The sequence below is a fragment of the Salvelinus namaycush genome, chromosome 26, assembly GCF_016432855.1.
Source record: "Salvelinus namaycush isolate Seneca chromosome 26, SaNama_1.0, whole genome shotgun sequence".
NCBI lineage: Eukaryota > Metazoa > Chordata > Actinopteri > Salmoniformes > Salmonidae > Salvelinus > Salvelinus namaycush.
The window spans coordinates 15,323,662-15,340,043 of NC_052332.1; the positions used below are offsets into that span (position 1 = coordinate 15,323,662).

General features: G+C 45.7%; 1 protein-coding gene across 1 annotated transcript in view; it reads right to left on the minus strand.

The window, feature by feature from the left end:
• Window positions 1-16,382, minus strand: part of LOC120021253 (syntaxin-binding protein 1-like) — a 46,795-nt gene that overhangs the window by 12,610 nt on the left and 17,803 nt on the right. The window contains exons 2-13 of the mRNA XM_038964923.1: window positions 12,575-12,624; window positions 9,032-9,113; window positions 8,061-8,137; window positions 7,524-7,602; window positions 6,962-7,065; window positions 3,578-3,726; window positions 3,230-3,314; window positions 2,774-2,904; window positions 2,026-2,133; window positions 1,821-1,884; window positions 1,643-1,708; window positions 1,471-1,551 (exon numbers count right to left, since the gene is read on the minus strand). Of these exons, the coding sequence (XP_038820851.1) occupies window positions 1,471-1,551; window positions 1,643-1,708; window positions 1,821-1,884; window positions 2,026-2,133; window positions 2,774-2,904; window positions 3,230-3,314; window positions 3,578-3,726; window positions 6,962-7,065; window positions 7,524-7,602; window positions 8,061-8,137; window positions 9,032-9,113; window positions 12,575-12,624 (1,076 nt within the window). The remainder of the gene's footprint in view (window positions 1-1,470; window positions 1,552-1,642; window positions 1,709-1,820; window positions 1,885-2,025; window positions 2,134-2,773; window positions 2,905-3,229; window positions 3,315-3,577; window positions 3,727-6,961; window positions 7,066-7,523; window positions 7,603-8,060; window positions 8,138-9,031; window positions 9,114-12,574; window positions 12,625-16,382) is intronic.

Here is a 16,382-nt window from a genome sequence, read left to right on the forward strand (position 1 = left end):
CACCAAGACTCTTCCTAGAGCTGGCTGCCTGGCCAAACTGAGCAATTAGGGGAGAAGGGCCTTGGTCAGGGAGATGACCAAGAACCTGATGGTCACTCTGACAAAGCTCCAGAGTTCCTCTGTGGAGATGGGAGAACCTTCCAGAAGGAAAACCATCTCTGCAGCACTCCACCAATCAGGCCTTTATGGTAGAGTGGCCAGACGGAAGCCACTCCTCAGTAAAAGGCACAAGACAGCCCACTTGGAGTTTGCCAAGAGGCACCTAAAGACTCTCCGACCATTAGAAACAAGATTCTCTGGTCTGATGAAACCAAGATTGAACTCTTTGGCCTGAATGCCAAGCATCATGTCTGGAGGAAACCTGGCACCATCCCTACGGTGAAGCATGGTGGTGGCAGCATCATGCTGTGAGAATGTTTTTCAGCTTCATGAATTGGGAGACTAGTCAGGATCGAGGGAAAGATGAATGGAGCAAAGTACAGAGAGATCCTTGATGAAAACCTGCTCCAGAGTGCTCAGGACCTCAAACTGGGGCGAAGGCGAACTTCCAAAAGGACAACAACCCTAAGCACACAGCCAAGACAACGCAGTAGTGGCTTTGGGACAAATCTCTGAATATCCTTGAGTGGCCCAGCCAGAGCCCGGACTTGAACCCGATCGAACATCTCTGGAGAGACCTGAAAATAGCTGTGCAGCGACGCTCCCCATCCAACCTGACAGAGCTTGAGAGGATCTGCAGAGAAGAATAGGAGAAACTCCCCAAATACAGCTGTGCCAAGCTTGTTGTGTCATACCCAAGAAGACTCGAGGCTGTAATCGCTGCCAAAGGTGCTTCAAGAAAGTACTGAGTAAAGGGTCTGAATACTTATGTAAATGTGATATTTCAGTTTCTTATTTTTAATGCATTAGCAAAAATGTCTATAAACCTGTTTTTGCTTCGTCATTATAGGGTGTTGTGTGTAGATTTATGAGGGAAAAAACGATAACACATTTTAGAATAAGGCTGTAATGTTACAAAAAAAAATTAAAAGTAAAGGGGTCTGAATACTTCCAGAATGCAGTGTAGTGCACTATACTGTACAAGTAAGTAAGTAAGCTTGCGAGTCGGAATGGTAGATTGTGTTGGGTGAAACGCGGAAGGCAAATTTCGGTTGAATGCATTCAGTTGTGCGACTGACTAGATATCCCCTTTCCCGTTCCCAATAGCGTGTTTCTGTAGCGTGAGGCAGCTTGATGTACAAGTACATCCCTTGGACAGGACGCTAGTCTATCGCAGGGTCGTACCCCCAATCTATCTCCTTAATGCTGAGCCAAACAGTGATGCATTGGGCTATAGTGCCCTAGAATGAGCCTCTTCTTCATCCTCTCTGTTCCTTGCTATGCCTCCTCTCTCCATCCCCTCCCACCTCTTCCCTGCCATCCCTTCCATCCCTCATCTCCCCTCCATCCCTTCCTCCCCCTTCCTGTTACCTGCTCCACACGACACAACTTGTCCACTGTGCCCTGGTAGTGCTTCATGCAGTCCTCAGCCAGCTGCAGGTGAGTGGAGTACTGAGACACACAGTGAGACAGGGTCAGTACACACACGTCATGTGCACACACAGACACACACTAACACACACACACTAACACAGACACTAACCTTGCTCAGCTCCTTCTGGTACTGGGGCATCTTCTTCAGCATCTGAGAGAGGTCCCTCATGGTGGTCTGTTGGAACACACAACATGGTCACGTTCTCTCTCCACTCAGCCGTAGGAACGTACTGACAAAGAGTATTACCAGACAGGGAGGCTTTCTGAAAGCATCCATCCCTCCATACCTTTTCTCCAGCAGTGTTCATCCTCTTGCTAGCAGAGAAGTCCTTCAGTTGGCGTGTCACCTCCCTGATGGCAGTTAGAGAAGATAGATAGAGTTAGCAGAAGAGAACTAGTAAGTAGGAGAGCTTGACTTTGTTATGGCTTTATTTTTTCAAACAGTGGCAGTGATATGGACGAGAGAGAGAGAGAAACGGATGTGTGACTTACGTGGACACCTCAGCGATATGTTTGTGTCTGAGCCCCACCCACAGGTCATCGTCCTCGTGCAGCAGGACCTCCTTCTGAGAAGTGTCTCCCATCCCAGGGGAATCATATCTGATACAGACAGACACGTGAATGGACAGTCAGACAGATAGACAGGGGGAAATAATTAGACAGGTAGATAGATGGAGACAGGAAGCTAGACGGAGACAGGAAGCTAGACGGAGACAGGGGGAGAGGCAAAGATAAATTGGGTCCAAACATGCAAAAGCACTCATATATTTACTGTAATCAACATCAGCAGCCAGCAACAACATCGTGTTACTTTTCTACACTACACTATATAGAAACTCCAGCACATAGAATTCACAGCCAAGTATTTAAACACAAGACCAAACGGAATCCAGGCTAAACTGCAAAGCCATTCTACGAACCTGGCACAGATGCACAGCCCTGAATGTAAGTGTGTTTGGGAAAGGTACTCTGATCGAAGTCTCTAGCGATCTAAAACACCACTGATGATTACCTTGTAGTGAATGATTCTGTGGGCGCAACAGCTGCCCTCCCTGACCGGATTATTTTCTTCTATTTACAGTAGTTACACCTAAACCTTAGCAGCTAGCTAGGCCTCAGCCTGTCTCTTTCCTTGGAGACTGCTGAAGGGAGGGATGTGAATGCCGAGACACACACACACATAGGGGAACACGCACATACACACACGCACGCACACACACACAAATGCACCCAGACGTACCTGTAGACGTCATTTTCGATGGGCAGCAGGTCGTAGCCCATGGCCTGGAAGGTGAGCTCATGTAAGACGGGGGAGACGGGGTCAAAAGCCCTGTCCAGGATGATCAGCTGAGAACGAGCCTTATCGGGACCCTGCAGAGATAGAAGGATGGAGAGATAGAGGGGTAGAGGAGAGAGGTGCAGATTTACTCTGTGTCCTGATAGCTCCTACATAAAATATGTATACAGAAATATAAATAATAGTAATACATTTAATTTATAACACCCTTCCATTGAAAGACAATTGCAAAGTGCTACAGTGAGGTGTGATCTTTTGTAGCTTGCTGGTTGTTTGTTAAAGTAGCACACGGTAATATCTTCTATGTTCTCATATGTTCACTGCTAAAATATTTCCTTCTACCTCTAATCTAATAAACACTCGCTCCCTCATCCTTCCCTTGTTCCATCCATCCCTCACCTCTCCCATGGTGGGGTCATCTGCCTTGTAGGCGTCCAGTTTGTCCTGCAACAGCTGGGCCAGGGTGGCATTGTCTTTGTACTCCCTGAGAGAGAGAGAAAGAGAGAGAGAGTCAGGGAGCGAGAGAGAGGATGGGATTTAACAATATGTTTCTATCCCATTTACTGAACATATTAGCCCTGACCCCCTGTCAATGAGAGGTTGCCTCCCAAATGGTAACATAGTCCCTTTATTACTTCTGACCCGTTCCCAGTAGTTCTTACATAGGGAATAGACTGCCATTTGGGACACAGTAATATTGCTGTTTCTAATGTCCCCATTATCTGAGATGAGCCCCCTGTGGCTCACCCTCTGTATCTGACAGCAGGGTACTCCTTCAGGGTGGCACACAGGGTGGCAAGCTGGTCTGCCAGCCTCTCCATCACTGGGTTCTTAAGCTGGGTCTTATGGGGACTGTAGAAACTTTGGAAGGCATCCGGGTTGTCCAGAGAGTACACCTGCACACACACACACACACACACACACACATTTCATCAATCAAATGTTATTTGTAAGCAGAGCTAACAGCGGCAAATCAAATCCCCCCTACACAGAAGGAAGAAACCTTGAAAGGACCCAGTTTTATGAGAGAGATCCCGCAGTATATATGTTCGGTAATACTTTAACTGTACGTCATACCCGTGTGGCTCAGTTGGTTGTGCATGGCGTTTGCATCGCCAGGGTTGTGGGTTCGATTCCCACAGGGGACCAGTACGAAAATGTACTGTAAGTTGCTCTATATAAGAGTGTGGTTTGTTGGTTGGTTGGTTGTTTCTGAGGGCAAACTCAGGCCTCCTGGCTATTGTATGTGTGTATGATATGCAGCGTGACAGTGACGTGACTGTGGCCTTTCCTTCCAGTATGTGTGTATGATGGGACAGTGACGTGACCGTGGCCTTTCCTTCCTGTATGTGTGTATGATATGCAGCGTGACAGTGACGTGACTGTGGCCTTTCCTTCCTGTATGTGTGTATGATGGGACAGTGACGTGACCGTGGCCTTTCCTTCCTGTATGTGTGTATGATGGGACAGTGACGTGACCGTGGCCTTTCCTTCCTGTATGTGTGTATGATGGGACAGTGACGTGACCGTGGCCTTTCCTTCCTGTATGTGTGTATGATGGGACAGTGACGTGACCGTGGCCTTTCCTTCCTGTATGTGTGTATGATGGGACAGTGACGTGACCGTGGCCTTTCCTTCCTGTATGTGTGTATGATGGGACAGTGACGTGACCGTGGCCTTTCCTTCCTGTATGTGTGTATGATGGGACAGTGACGTGACTGTGGCCTTTCCTTCCTGTATGTGTGTATGATGGGACAGTGACGTGACCGTGGCCTTTCCTTCCAGTATGTGTGTATGATGGGACAGTGACGTGACCGTGGCCTTTCCTTCCTGTATGTGTGTATGATGGGACAGTGACGTGACCGTGGCCTTTCCTTCCTGTATGTGTGTATGATGGGACAGTGACGTGACCGTGGCCTTTCCTTCCTGTATGTGTGTATGATGGGACAGTGACGTGACTGTGGCCTTTCCTTCCTGTATGTGTGTATGATGGGACAGTGACGTGACCGTGGCCTTTCCTTCCTGTATGTGTGTATGATGGGACAGTGACGTGACTGTGGCCTTTCCTTCCTGTATGTGTGTATGATGGGACAGTGACGTGACCGTGGCCTTTCCTTCCTGTATGTGTGTATGATGGGACAGTGACGTGACTGTGGCCTTTCCTTCCTGTATGTGTGTATGATGGGACAGTGACGTGACCGTGGCCTTTCCTTCCTGTATGTGTGTATGATGGGACAGTGACGTGACCGTGGCCTTTCCTTCCTGTATGTGTGTATGATGGGACAGTGACGTGACCGTGGCCTTTCCTTCCTGTATGTGTGTATGATGGGACAGTGACGTGACCGTGGCCTTTCCTTCCTGTATGTGTGTATGATGGGACAGTGACGTGACTGTGGCCTTTCCTTCCTGCCTTTGTCTTTGCTGTAGTGCTCTGCTCCCCACAGCCTTTTTCACATTCACTCTCGCTCTCAGTCTATCTCCTCTGCCATTCCTCTCTCGTCTACTGCTTTTAGTGTCTGTGTGTCCTTGTTGTGTTTTTATGGCGTATTAATTGGTAATGTACAGGGCATTCGGAAAGTATGCAGACCCCTTGACTTTTCCCATATTTTGTAATGTTACACCCTTATTCTAAAATTGATTAAATAAATAAAAATTCTCATCAATCTACACACAATACCCCATAATGACAAAGCGATTTAAAAATATTTTTTGGCAAATGTATATATACAGTATATATATATATATATAAAATAAAATAAAATATTTGCATAAATATTCTTTGCTGAGACTCGAAATGTAGCTAATGTGCATCCTGTTTCTGATCATCCTTGAGATGTTTCTACAACTTGGAGTCCATCTGTGGTAAATTCAGTTGATTGGACATGATTTGGAAAGGCACACACCTGTCTATATAAGGTCCCACAGTTGACAGTGCATGTCAGAGCAAAAACCAACCAATGAGGTCCAAGGAATTGTCCGTAGAGCTCCGAGACAGGATTGTGTCGAGGCACAGATCTGGGGAAGGGTAACAAAACATTTCTGCAGCATTGAAGATCTCCAAGAACATAGTGGCCTCCATCATTCTTAAATGGAAGAAGTTTAGAACCACAAAGACTCTTCCTAGAGCTAGGCACCCAGCCAAACTGAGCAATCAGGGGAGAAGGGCCTTGGTCAGGGAGGTGACCAAGAACCAGATGGTCACTGTGACAGAGCTCCAGAGTTCCTCTGTGGAGATGGGAGAACCTTCCAGAAGGACAACCATCTCTGCAGCACTCCACTAATTAGGCCTTTATGGTAGAGTGGCTAGACGGAAGCCACTCATCAGCAAAAAAGGCACATGACAGCCCGCTTGGAGTTTGCCAAAAGGCACCTAAAGGACTCTCAGACCATGAGAAACAAGATTCTCCGGTCTGATGAAACCAAGGTTGAACTTTTTGGCCTTAATGCGAAGCGTCACATCTGGCACCATCCCTACGGTGAAGCATGGTGTTGGTAGCATCATACAATGGGGATGTTTTTCAGTGGCAGGGACTGGGAGACTAGTCAGGTTTGAGGGAAAGATGAATGGAGCAAAGTACAGAGAGATCCTTGATAAAAACCTGCTCCAGAGCGCTCAGGACCTCAGACTGGTACGAAGGTTCACCTTCCAACAGCACAACGACCATAAGCACATAGCCAAGACAACGCAGGAGTGGCTTCGGGACAAGTCTTTGAATGTCCTTGAGTGGCCCAGCCAGAGCCCGGACCTGAAACCGGACTTGAACATTTCTCTCTCCATCCTACCGTTCTCCATCTCAATCGATCTCAAATCAAACCAAACAAAATTGTATTTGTTACATACTCAGTTTACAAAAGCTATAAAAGGTGCAGTGAAATATTTACGTGCTAGCTCCCTCAACATTGTAGTACAATAATCAATATCAATAATAATAAGCAGCATAAAAGAACAGGTCATTAGAAGAAGGCAATATGCATAGTGGCAGTAAACTGATATGTACATAACTCTCTGGCTATTCTAGGATCCCTCTATCTCTGGATCTCTCCCTCTGGCTCTTCATGTATCGCTCAATCTCCCTCCATCTCTATATCTCCCTGCCTCTCTCGTTCTGTTTCTCTCCCTCCGTTTGGTACCTGCGATTCGTAGGGCAGGAAGGCGATGTTGATCTCGGTCAGGGTCTTGATGGATTTGGAGGCACGGCTCTTCACTACCTCGTTGAAAAGTGGGTCTGGGCAGGCTGAAACAGGGAGAGGTTGATGTGAGTGTGAGTGGTGGTTCTGCGTGGCTCAGTTGGTAGAGCATGCACGGCACTTACAACATCAGGATTGTGGGTTTGATTCCTGCTGGGTCCACACGTATGAAAATATATGCACACACTACTGTAAGACACTTTGGATAAAAGCATATTGAAACATGGGCTGGTATATTAAGAACCCTTGTTCCAAAGGATGATGATGCTGAAAATGATGAGCTCTATTTTGGGTGCCTAGATCAACTCTGGTTTTGTAATAAAATGAACAGTGAAAAAAAAGTTTTCATTGCACATTATTCCTTCCATAAAGTCCTTTTACCAACGTCACAGCCCTCTCCACCAAGAATGAATGGTTGAGGTTGCACTCATGTCCATTGAGCTGTGTAGTGAATCCGCGGAGCGCTTGAGGTGTAGTGGAAAGGCTCCTCCGGGGAGCTACTCACAGTCAGTGAAGAAGACGTGGGCTGCTTTGTATTTGGCTGAATGGGGGTCTTTGAAGTCTCCAATTAGGGTCTGCACAGACTGGAGAGAGAAGGACACAAGAGAGTAAGACGTCTGTCGTGTGTGTGTGTGTGTGTGTGTGTGTGTGTGTGTGTGTGTGTGTGTGTGTGTGTGTGTGTGTGTGTGTGTGTGTGTGTGTGTGTGTGTGTGTGTGTGTGTGTGTGTGTGTGTGTGTGTGTCAGCGTGTGTCTGTCAGCGTGTGCCTGCATGTACTGTACGTGTTTGAATAAGGATGGGAGAGGTAGAGAGTAAAACTGGTAGAAGGAAGGAAGGTAGAGTGCAGTCAGCTAGAGATCCTGTCCACAGACACACATGAGTATTGTGTGGTTTGCGTAGGCTGAGTCAACAACCCTGGGTTTGGGTACCATCTTATACAGAATGGTGGCATATGGTCTCTGTGTACAGTGAGAACAGAAAGCTGCCAGAGCCAGTGTTCTAAATATAGACTGTGAGAGGGAGATGATGGTGTGTGTGTGTACCTTGTCCGTGGGGGTAATCAGGTAAATGGCCTCCAGGGTGGGAAGAGGCTCTCGCCGCTTGTTTATGTCCTCCACAACTAGGGGGGAGATAGAGAGAGAGATAGAGGTAGAGAGAGAGAGAGAGGTGGTTATATCATGTTAGCTGATGACTGAGTCATGGTAGCCAAATGGTAGCTACAGTGCATATGTAACAAGTGTTGAATTTCATGTATAATTACACAATACCTGAATAGTTCCCATGCCTGATACTAGTGTACATTCCTTTTGTTGTTGTAAGTTGCACACTTCACTCTCCTTCTGCCCCCCCCCCCCCCCTCCTTGGGTTACTGAAACATTTCCCCATGAAATCATAATCAATCATATATGTTACAACACTTATAATGAGTTTATATGGTCACTTACATTATAATGGTCTCCCCCCAATATATTGGGATATTCATGTTAATTTGTACTTTGCAGAGAAGTTTGGTGTATTAGGGCAGCTAAGTATTTGTTCATGGAAGTTTTTCCTGTCATTATCAGGTATGTCATGTGTTTTTGTTTGTCAAGTTATGTTGACGATATTTAACTGTTAGTTTGCAAGTGCATGTCATGTACTGTACTGTACTGTACGTAAATGCCTGGCTGTTATTGAGAAAGTTGGCTAGTCTAGGCCTGTAGGCTATACAGTGCATTTCTCTTTCATAATGTAAATTGCATTTGTCTTACAATGTTGTCATTCATGAGCTTATTGTTATATGCCCTGTTTACTGTACCCATGTGTAAGAGAGGAGTTTGGCGTATTAGGGCAGCACGGCATTTGTTCATGGACGTTTGTCCTGTCATTATCAGAGAATAAAAGACCCACACCAACCCTGATCTTTTGGTCGTATGTAAGCCAATCAAAACACAACGCAGAGGCAATCTACACCGGTCACACATACAGTATAACAATAGAGGCTGATGAGGTTTAAATAGAGCAGAGTGCTTACTGGTGATGCCCTCTGACATGATGTCTGTCATCTTGCAGCAGGAGGATAGCATCCTCATGCTCAGCTGGTCCACAATCAACGCCTGAGACCGGGAAGAGAAAACAATGAGAAACCAGGGAGAGTGAGATAGAGGAAGGAGTAAGACAGAGGTTTTGGAAAACAAGGTTAGGACTCTAATCATATTCAAATGTTTCATTGGTAGCACTGGTGCAGTGCACCCAACTTAAACATGTCAGGAGCATCACACAGTATTGAGGAGCACCAGAAAAAGAGATTGATTTAAATTAATTTAGATAGCCTATATGACTACTTTTGATGTAGCTATCCAGAAGCCCTTTTCTAGTCATTATACAACATTAACAATGTCTACTGTATTTCTGATCAATTTGATCAGAAGTAGTCATATATTTTTTGGCTATTTTAAATGGACAATTTTTTTTTGCTTTTCTTTCAAAAACAAGGACATTTCTAAGTGACCCCAAACTTTTGAACGGTAGTGTAAGTCGAAGAGCCTTATGGTGTTGTCAAATAGCTGTCATGTGGTGTATACCACTATGGTGGTTAACAGTGAATGTTCAGGGTACAGTAATCATGGGTTCAAGGTACCTTCGCATCAAGCTTTTTTATTAAGGAAAAAAAAAAAATTCACTCCTGGTCGTCTATGCTGAATTCAAATAACGCATACGTGAGGGGATTATTATAATAATGCATATCAAATGTTGTATATGTGAGTGTCGCCTAAATAAGAAATTAAGTGGTGTTTTTGGTCTAACAGCAACCCTTTAATATGATATTATAGTCAGTATGCTAGGCCTGTGTCGAATACTAATGAATCATTCAAATATATTGCGAGACATTGATTCAGCTTGATCTGAACTTTATTAAACGACCACCATTCTGAAAAGTGGTGTCGCTCTGGTGCGCTCCGGCAGCACTACACTACCCAAGAGACTCCAAGAAGCTCCTCATTAAATATATGTATCCCGTTTCAAGAAGCTAGGCGTATGTTGCATGTAACTACTTCATGGGAGAGGCATGTGAAAGTTTTTTTTTTAATATAAATATTATTTTAAATCAAAATACATTTTGACAGAAATGACTTCTGGAACATGTGAACATTCATGTGCCTTAATAACAAACTTGTATGCCATCTTTAAATACAAATCTTTAAATACAAAAATTGTTAAATTAGGAGTCTAGTTGCTTTAGCCATGGAAAAATAAAGGAACCTTCCCGCTAGCCATGATTGGCTGAGATAATGGATGATAACATGTAGCATGTTTCTGTCTATAACATGAGCTGGTCAGAATGTGTGGATAATCCTTTCTACCGCAGCTTTTTTTGAAAGATATCATGAAGAAGTGAAAAAGTGTTGCATTGCTGCACTGAAGTTAATAGCGCTGAGGTTAATAGCGATGGTCTACTTTCTGGAGGATGATCGTGCCATGTTGACTCTCTCCGACTCTGAAAACTAATCAGATGATGAAGAAATCCCTGATTTAGGTAAAAACATTTTCATTGAACCAGACATTGTAGAGTCTTCCCCATCACTGTCCTCATAAAAAAAATGGTGATCAACAGTGTTGTTGTCACGGAAGAAGTTTTGAAATCCCTGGAACACCCATTGGAAGCAGAGAGATGAAATACAGAGGGAGTTGAAAAGAGAACACAGGAGGCTGTTGTATAAAACACCTGTCTCCGGATTACATCTTCAAACTAAGGGCAACCATGGCATCTGTGACAGATGGAGAAGCGTTCATCCATGTATACGGATAAGCGTCTAGCTACATTTTCAGATATCATACATTTCTAATTTTGTCAGAAAGTTGTTTTCATTGCAAGTTAAAGCATACTGTTAGCTAGCTAACATTAGCTGGCTGGCTCACTAGCTAACGTTATGTGAATGATCTGTGTAGTAATATAAATGTTTTATATCTCAGAAAGCCATTTGCATTGCTAGTTATAACCTAATGTTAGCTAGCTAGCTAATATTGAACCTAGTTGGTTAGCTTTAGCTACCTGCAGATTCATGCATGGTGCATGCATAGTATCATGAGTTAGGATTATGGTTAATTGTTTAGTTAGCTACATGTCTAAACAAAAGACTCCATTATGCAAGTAACCATTTCACTGTACCGTTTACACATCCTGTATCCTGTGCATGTGACCAATAAACTTATAGTATGTGTTTACCAGAGACAGTAATGTGAAGAACAACATGACCTGCAACAAAGTCAGATTAGGATATAGGCCAAGGACTAGATAAAGTGTATTTTTACTACTACTTTTTTCTACTACTTTCACCACTTTTAGTCCTGAAAGCTTTGGTTGTTTACTACACTACCTTATTCACTCTGTTTAGCACATGGCCTCACATGTGAATCCTTAAAGAGATGGGTGGGGCTATGGCTTAAGAGGATGTGAACAATACTGAATGGTTTAGACAAGGAAGAGCTCTCCGGTAAGTGTACCAAAACATTCACGGGCCATTTTCTCAAAAGTGGGGTTACAAGTTTATCAACTTCAAAGCAGAATTACTTTCCCATTGTTCCTCAACTGCAGTGTATTATATACCATTTCCTAGCTCTCTACTTTTATCCAATGTAAAAAACACAATTTCAAATTTTTCTACATAGGACCAAATCCAGGCGGTGGGTGACATATTTGTAATCTTGGTGCACTTCCCTTCGCAACACACTAATCACAATAAATGTAATTCTATACTTCAAAGGAAAAAACTATATCTCACCTGGGATTCGAAGTTGCCACAAACTGTGAAAATTACCAGGAGCCAGGCTTGCTACACTGTGAGCTATTCATGCTGTTTTTGTGCCTGTTACGGACACTTTCATGACTGTGTTCAAAAACTAACTACATCAACAGTTGTAATTGGCTGATGCAAAATATGTCCAGCTGGTCTTGTTAGCAAGACCTGAGTGTGCTGGGTTATCTGATGGGAAAAACTAGCGTAACGGTCTATCATGTGCAACTACGTTGACAATTTTAATTGTCTGGTGTGGATTTTGAGACTAGAAAAAGTTTAAAGTTAAACTTTTTCTCAATGTTCTCAAGTATGGACCTGTAGGTTTTACTTTTAACAATAAAGAGGGATTTTATCAACTTCCACTCTCCTCAAAAAGTTGCTGAATTTCCTCTTCACTCTCACAGGTGAGGTGAAATCATACAATGTATCCTCTTTGCTTGTGATGTATGTTGCTCAAATAACGATACAATGTAACAACAGCCGGACGGCACAAATATAATTTTGCCATTCAATGTATTATCTGGGTGAATATTTTTCTAGGTGCCTGGTGACACCAAATAAAAACTCCAGGTAATATTTACGATAATACACAACGAAATGTTCACAATTAGACCAAAGGCTCTATGTTTCACTGAACAATTTCACTTTTATCTTTCCATCGTGGGAATGAACTCTGTCAAGTGTTTTCGGTCAACAAAGCCTGAGAAATCCTGATTAACAGAATAGAAAAAAAGCTTAAACTGCAGTATAACAAAGACAAATACTAATGGGCCTCTCACCTTCCATTCCCCCTTCTTCTTCACCTTCTTGATGACATCGTTCATAATCTCTGTGAAGGAGAAGAGAGGAGACGAACAGGTCAGAACATTCTTTACTTCACATGCTTCTTCACCGTGTGCAACCTTCCAATGTCAGTTGATATGATTTTCTTTGAGTCATTTTCAATGTCAAAACCACTCACATGAAGATTTGAGCGTACAGTACTGGTTAATAATATACAGTAATTTTCTCTGATTTGATTCATTGACAGGAATCAGATTGTTTCCATATAGTGATGAGTGACAGTCGAGCACAGGACACAAATGAGGACTCTCTCACACTTATAATCATGCCTCTGGGAACAAGGCTGAAGAAGAGTTATTCCGCTATGGAGGATCTACACAAGTATTCACTTCCAGATCAACCAAAGAGCACATTAACACTAAAATATGCTTCTATCAACATCAGAGCACACTGAAATATGCTTCTATTTATTTATTTTTGACTAGGTAAGTCAGTTAACCACTAGGCTACCTGCCGCCCCTCTATCAACCACAGAGCACGCGGACACTAAAATATGCTTCCAAAAATATGCTTCTAAAATATGCTTCCAATATGCTTCCATCCTTCTTTCCTTTTCTGTTTGTTTTGTCTTTGGTTCTTTCACACCTGGTTTCATTTGCCTTAATTTCTGTGTGTATAATTTACCCTGTTGCCTGCCTAGGTTTGTGCGGGATTATTTATATTGTGATGTTGCTCGGTTAGGTTGTGCCCATTTTTGTTTCACGCATTTATACTGAGTGTGTATAAATTTAGGAGCTTTGTTTGTTCCTCCTTTCGTGAGTAACGGGTTTCTCTGTTGTCGAGGGCGTTTTATTTTTGTATTGTGCCTTACCTGTATTTGGTGGACTTGCCCATTTAAAATTACGCATCTCGGACATCTCTGCTCTCCTGCGCCTGACTCCTTCACCTACCTCTAAACGCAATACTGTCACAGAATCCCGCACCAGTTCGATGGACCGCACCAGGAGCTGACGCGCTCCCAACATCTATGGAGGAGCGCGTTCAACACCACACGGCAGTGTTACACCGGCTGGGGACCGCGATGGATCAGGTGATGGCGACGATGGAAAGATGGGAGAGAGGTGGCCTTCCTACACCTCCACCAGCCACACTCCAACCAGTCCCACAACCCTCTCCTTCGTTGCCTGGTCCCAGTGGTATTCGACTCGCGCTCCCGAGGGAGTACGATGGGACGGCGGCCGGGTGCCAGGGGTTCTTACTCCAGATGGAGCTATACCTGGCAACCGTTCACCCGGCTCCTTCGGGAGTTGAGAGCGTGAATGCCCTCGTCTCCTGCCTCTCAGGCAAAGCTCTGGAGTTGGCCAACGCGGTGTGGAACGATCCAGACTCGGCGAGGGACCACTACCTAGAGTTCACCCGCTGCTTTCGGGCCGTGTTCGACCACCCACCTGAGGTGAACGTCTGTTCCATCTAAGGCAGGAGAAGAGGAACGCACAGGACTTCGCTCTAGAGTTCCGGACCTTGGCCGCTGGCGCGGGATGGAACGACAGGGCCCTGATTGATCACTATAGGTGCAGTTTGCGCGAGGACGTCCGTAGAGAGCTAGCCTGTAGAGACACCACCCTCTCCTTGGACCAGCTGATAGACATGTCCATTCGGTTGGACAACTTGCTGGCGACCCGCGGATGTCCGGATCGGGTCCTGTCAGTTTCATCCCCCAGCCCCTCCACTCCAATGCCCATGGAGCTAGGAGGTGCTGCAGCGAGGGCGACCGGAGGAGGAGCCCTTTCCTGTACCAGCTGTGGTCGTAGAGGGCACACTGCTGACCGGTGCTGGAGGGGTCCTTCTGGGAGTCGAGATGCCAGGCCGAGCACTGCTCGGACACCCCAAGTGAGTTGGCACCAGGCTCACCCAGAGCCCCCTGTTGGTCACATGTATGTGTTAATTTCTTTTCCTGAATTCTCCCCTCATTCCCAGCATAAGGCGCTAGTAGATTCAGGCGCAGAAGGGAATTTTATTGACCACGGTTTTGCGCATAGTTTAGGGATCCCCCTTGTTCAGCTTGACAAACCCTTCCCAGTGCACGCCTTAGATAGCCGACCATTAGGGTCAGGGCTAGTCAGGGAGGTCACGGCTCCACTGGGCATGGTTACGCAGGAGAGTCATGAGGAGAGATTTAGTCTCTTCCGCATTGATTCTCCTGCGTTTCCGGTGGTGCTGGGGATCCCCTGGTTGGCCCATCACAGCCCCAAGATTTCGTGGCAACAGAGGGCTCTAAAGGGGTGGTCAGAGGAGTGCTCAGGCAGGTGTGTAGAGGTTTCCATCGGTGCAACGACGGTGGAAAGTCCAGACCAAATCTCCACCATGCGCATTCCCTCAGAATATGCCGATTTGGCTATCGCCTTCTGTAAAAAGAAGGCGACCCAATTACCACCTCATCGATGAGGGGATTGTGCGATAAATCTCCTGGTAGACGCTGCACTTCCCAGGAGTCACGTGTATCCCCTGTCACAGGAGGAGACGGTGGCTAGGGAGACATATGTCTCTGAATCTCTGGGGCAGGGGTACATTCGGCCCTCCACATCACCTGCCTCCTCGAGTTTATTTTTTGTGAAGAAGAAGGAGGGAGGTCTGCATCCGTGCATTGACTATAGAAGTCTAAATTCCATCACGGTGGGGTACAGTTACCCGTTACCTCTCATTGCCACGGTGATTTAGTCATTTCACGGGGCACGCTTTTTCACAAAACTGGATCTCAGGAGCGCGTATAACTTGGTGCGTATCCGGGAGGGAGATGAGTGGAAGACAGCGTTTAGTACCACATCCGGCCATTATGAGTACCTCGTCAAGTACGGGTTGAAGAATGCTCCAGCAGTCTTCCAATCTTTTGTAGACGAGATTCTCAGGGACCTGCACGGGCAGGGTGTGGTGGTTTATATTGATGACATTCTGGTCTATTCCGCTACACGTGCCGCAATGTGTCTCTGGTGCGCAAGGTACTTGGGCGACTGTTGGAGCATGACCTGTACTTCAAGGCTGAGAAATGCTTGTTCTTCAAACAGTCCGTCTCCTTCCTAAGGTATCGCATTTCCACATCAGGGTTGGTGATGGGAGTGTGACCGCATTGCAGCCGTGCATAATTGGCCAACCACGGTAAAGGAGGAGCAGCGGTTTTTAGGGTTTGCCAACTACTACCGGAGGTTTATCCGGGGTTTTGGGCAGGTGGCTGCTCCCATTACATCACTGCTGAAGGGGGGGCCGGTGCGTCTGGGGTGATCGGCTGAGGCGGACAGAGCTTTTGGTTGCCTGAAGGCTCTGTTTACCTCGGCTCCCGTGCTGGCTCATCCGGATCCCTCTTTGGCATTCATAGTGGAGATGGATGCGTCCGAGGCTGGGATTGGAGCCGTGCTCTCACAGCGCTCGGGTATGCCACCGAAGCTCCACCCCTATGCTTTCTTTTCGAGGAAGCTGAGCCCGGCGGAGCGAAACTATGACGTGTGGAATCGGGAGTTGTTGGCTGTCGTCAAAGCTCTGAAGGTGTGGAGACATTGGCTTGAGGGGGCTCAACAACCTTTGCTCATCTGGACTGACCACCGTAATCTGGAGTACATACGGGCGGCGAGGAGACTGAACCCTCGTCAGGCAAGGTGGGCTATGTTTTTCACCCGATTTAGGTTTACTATCTCATATAGACCAGGTTCCCAGAACACTAAGGCAGACGCACTGTCCCGACTGTATGATCTGGAGGAGCGGTCCATCGATCCTACTCCCATCCTTCCGGCCTCTTGTCTGGTGGCACCAGTG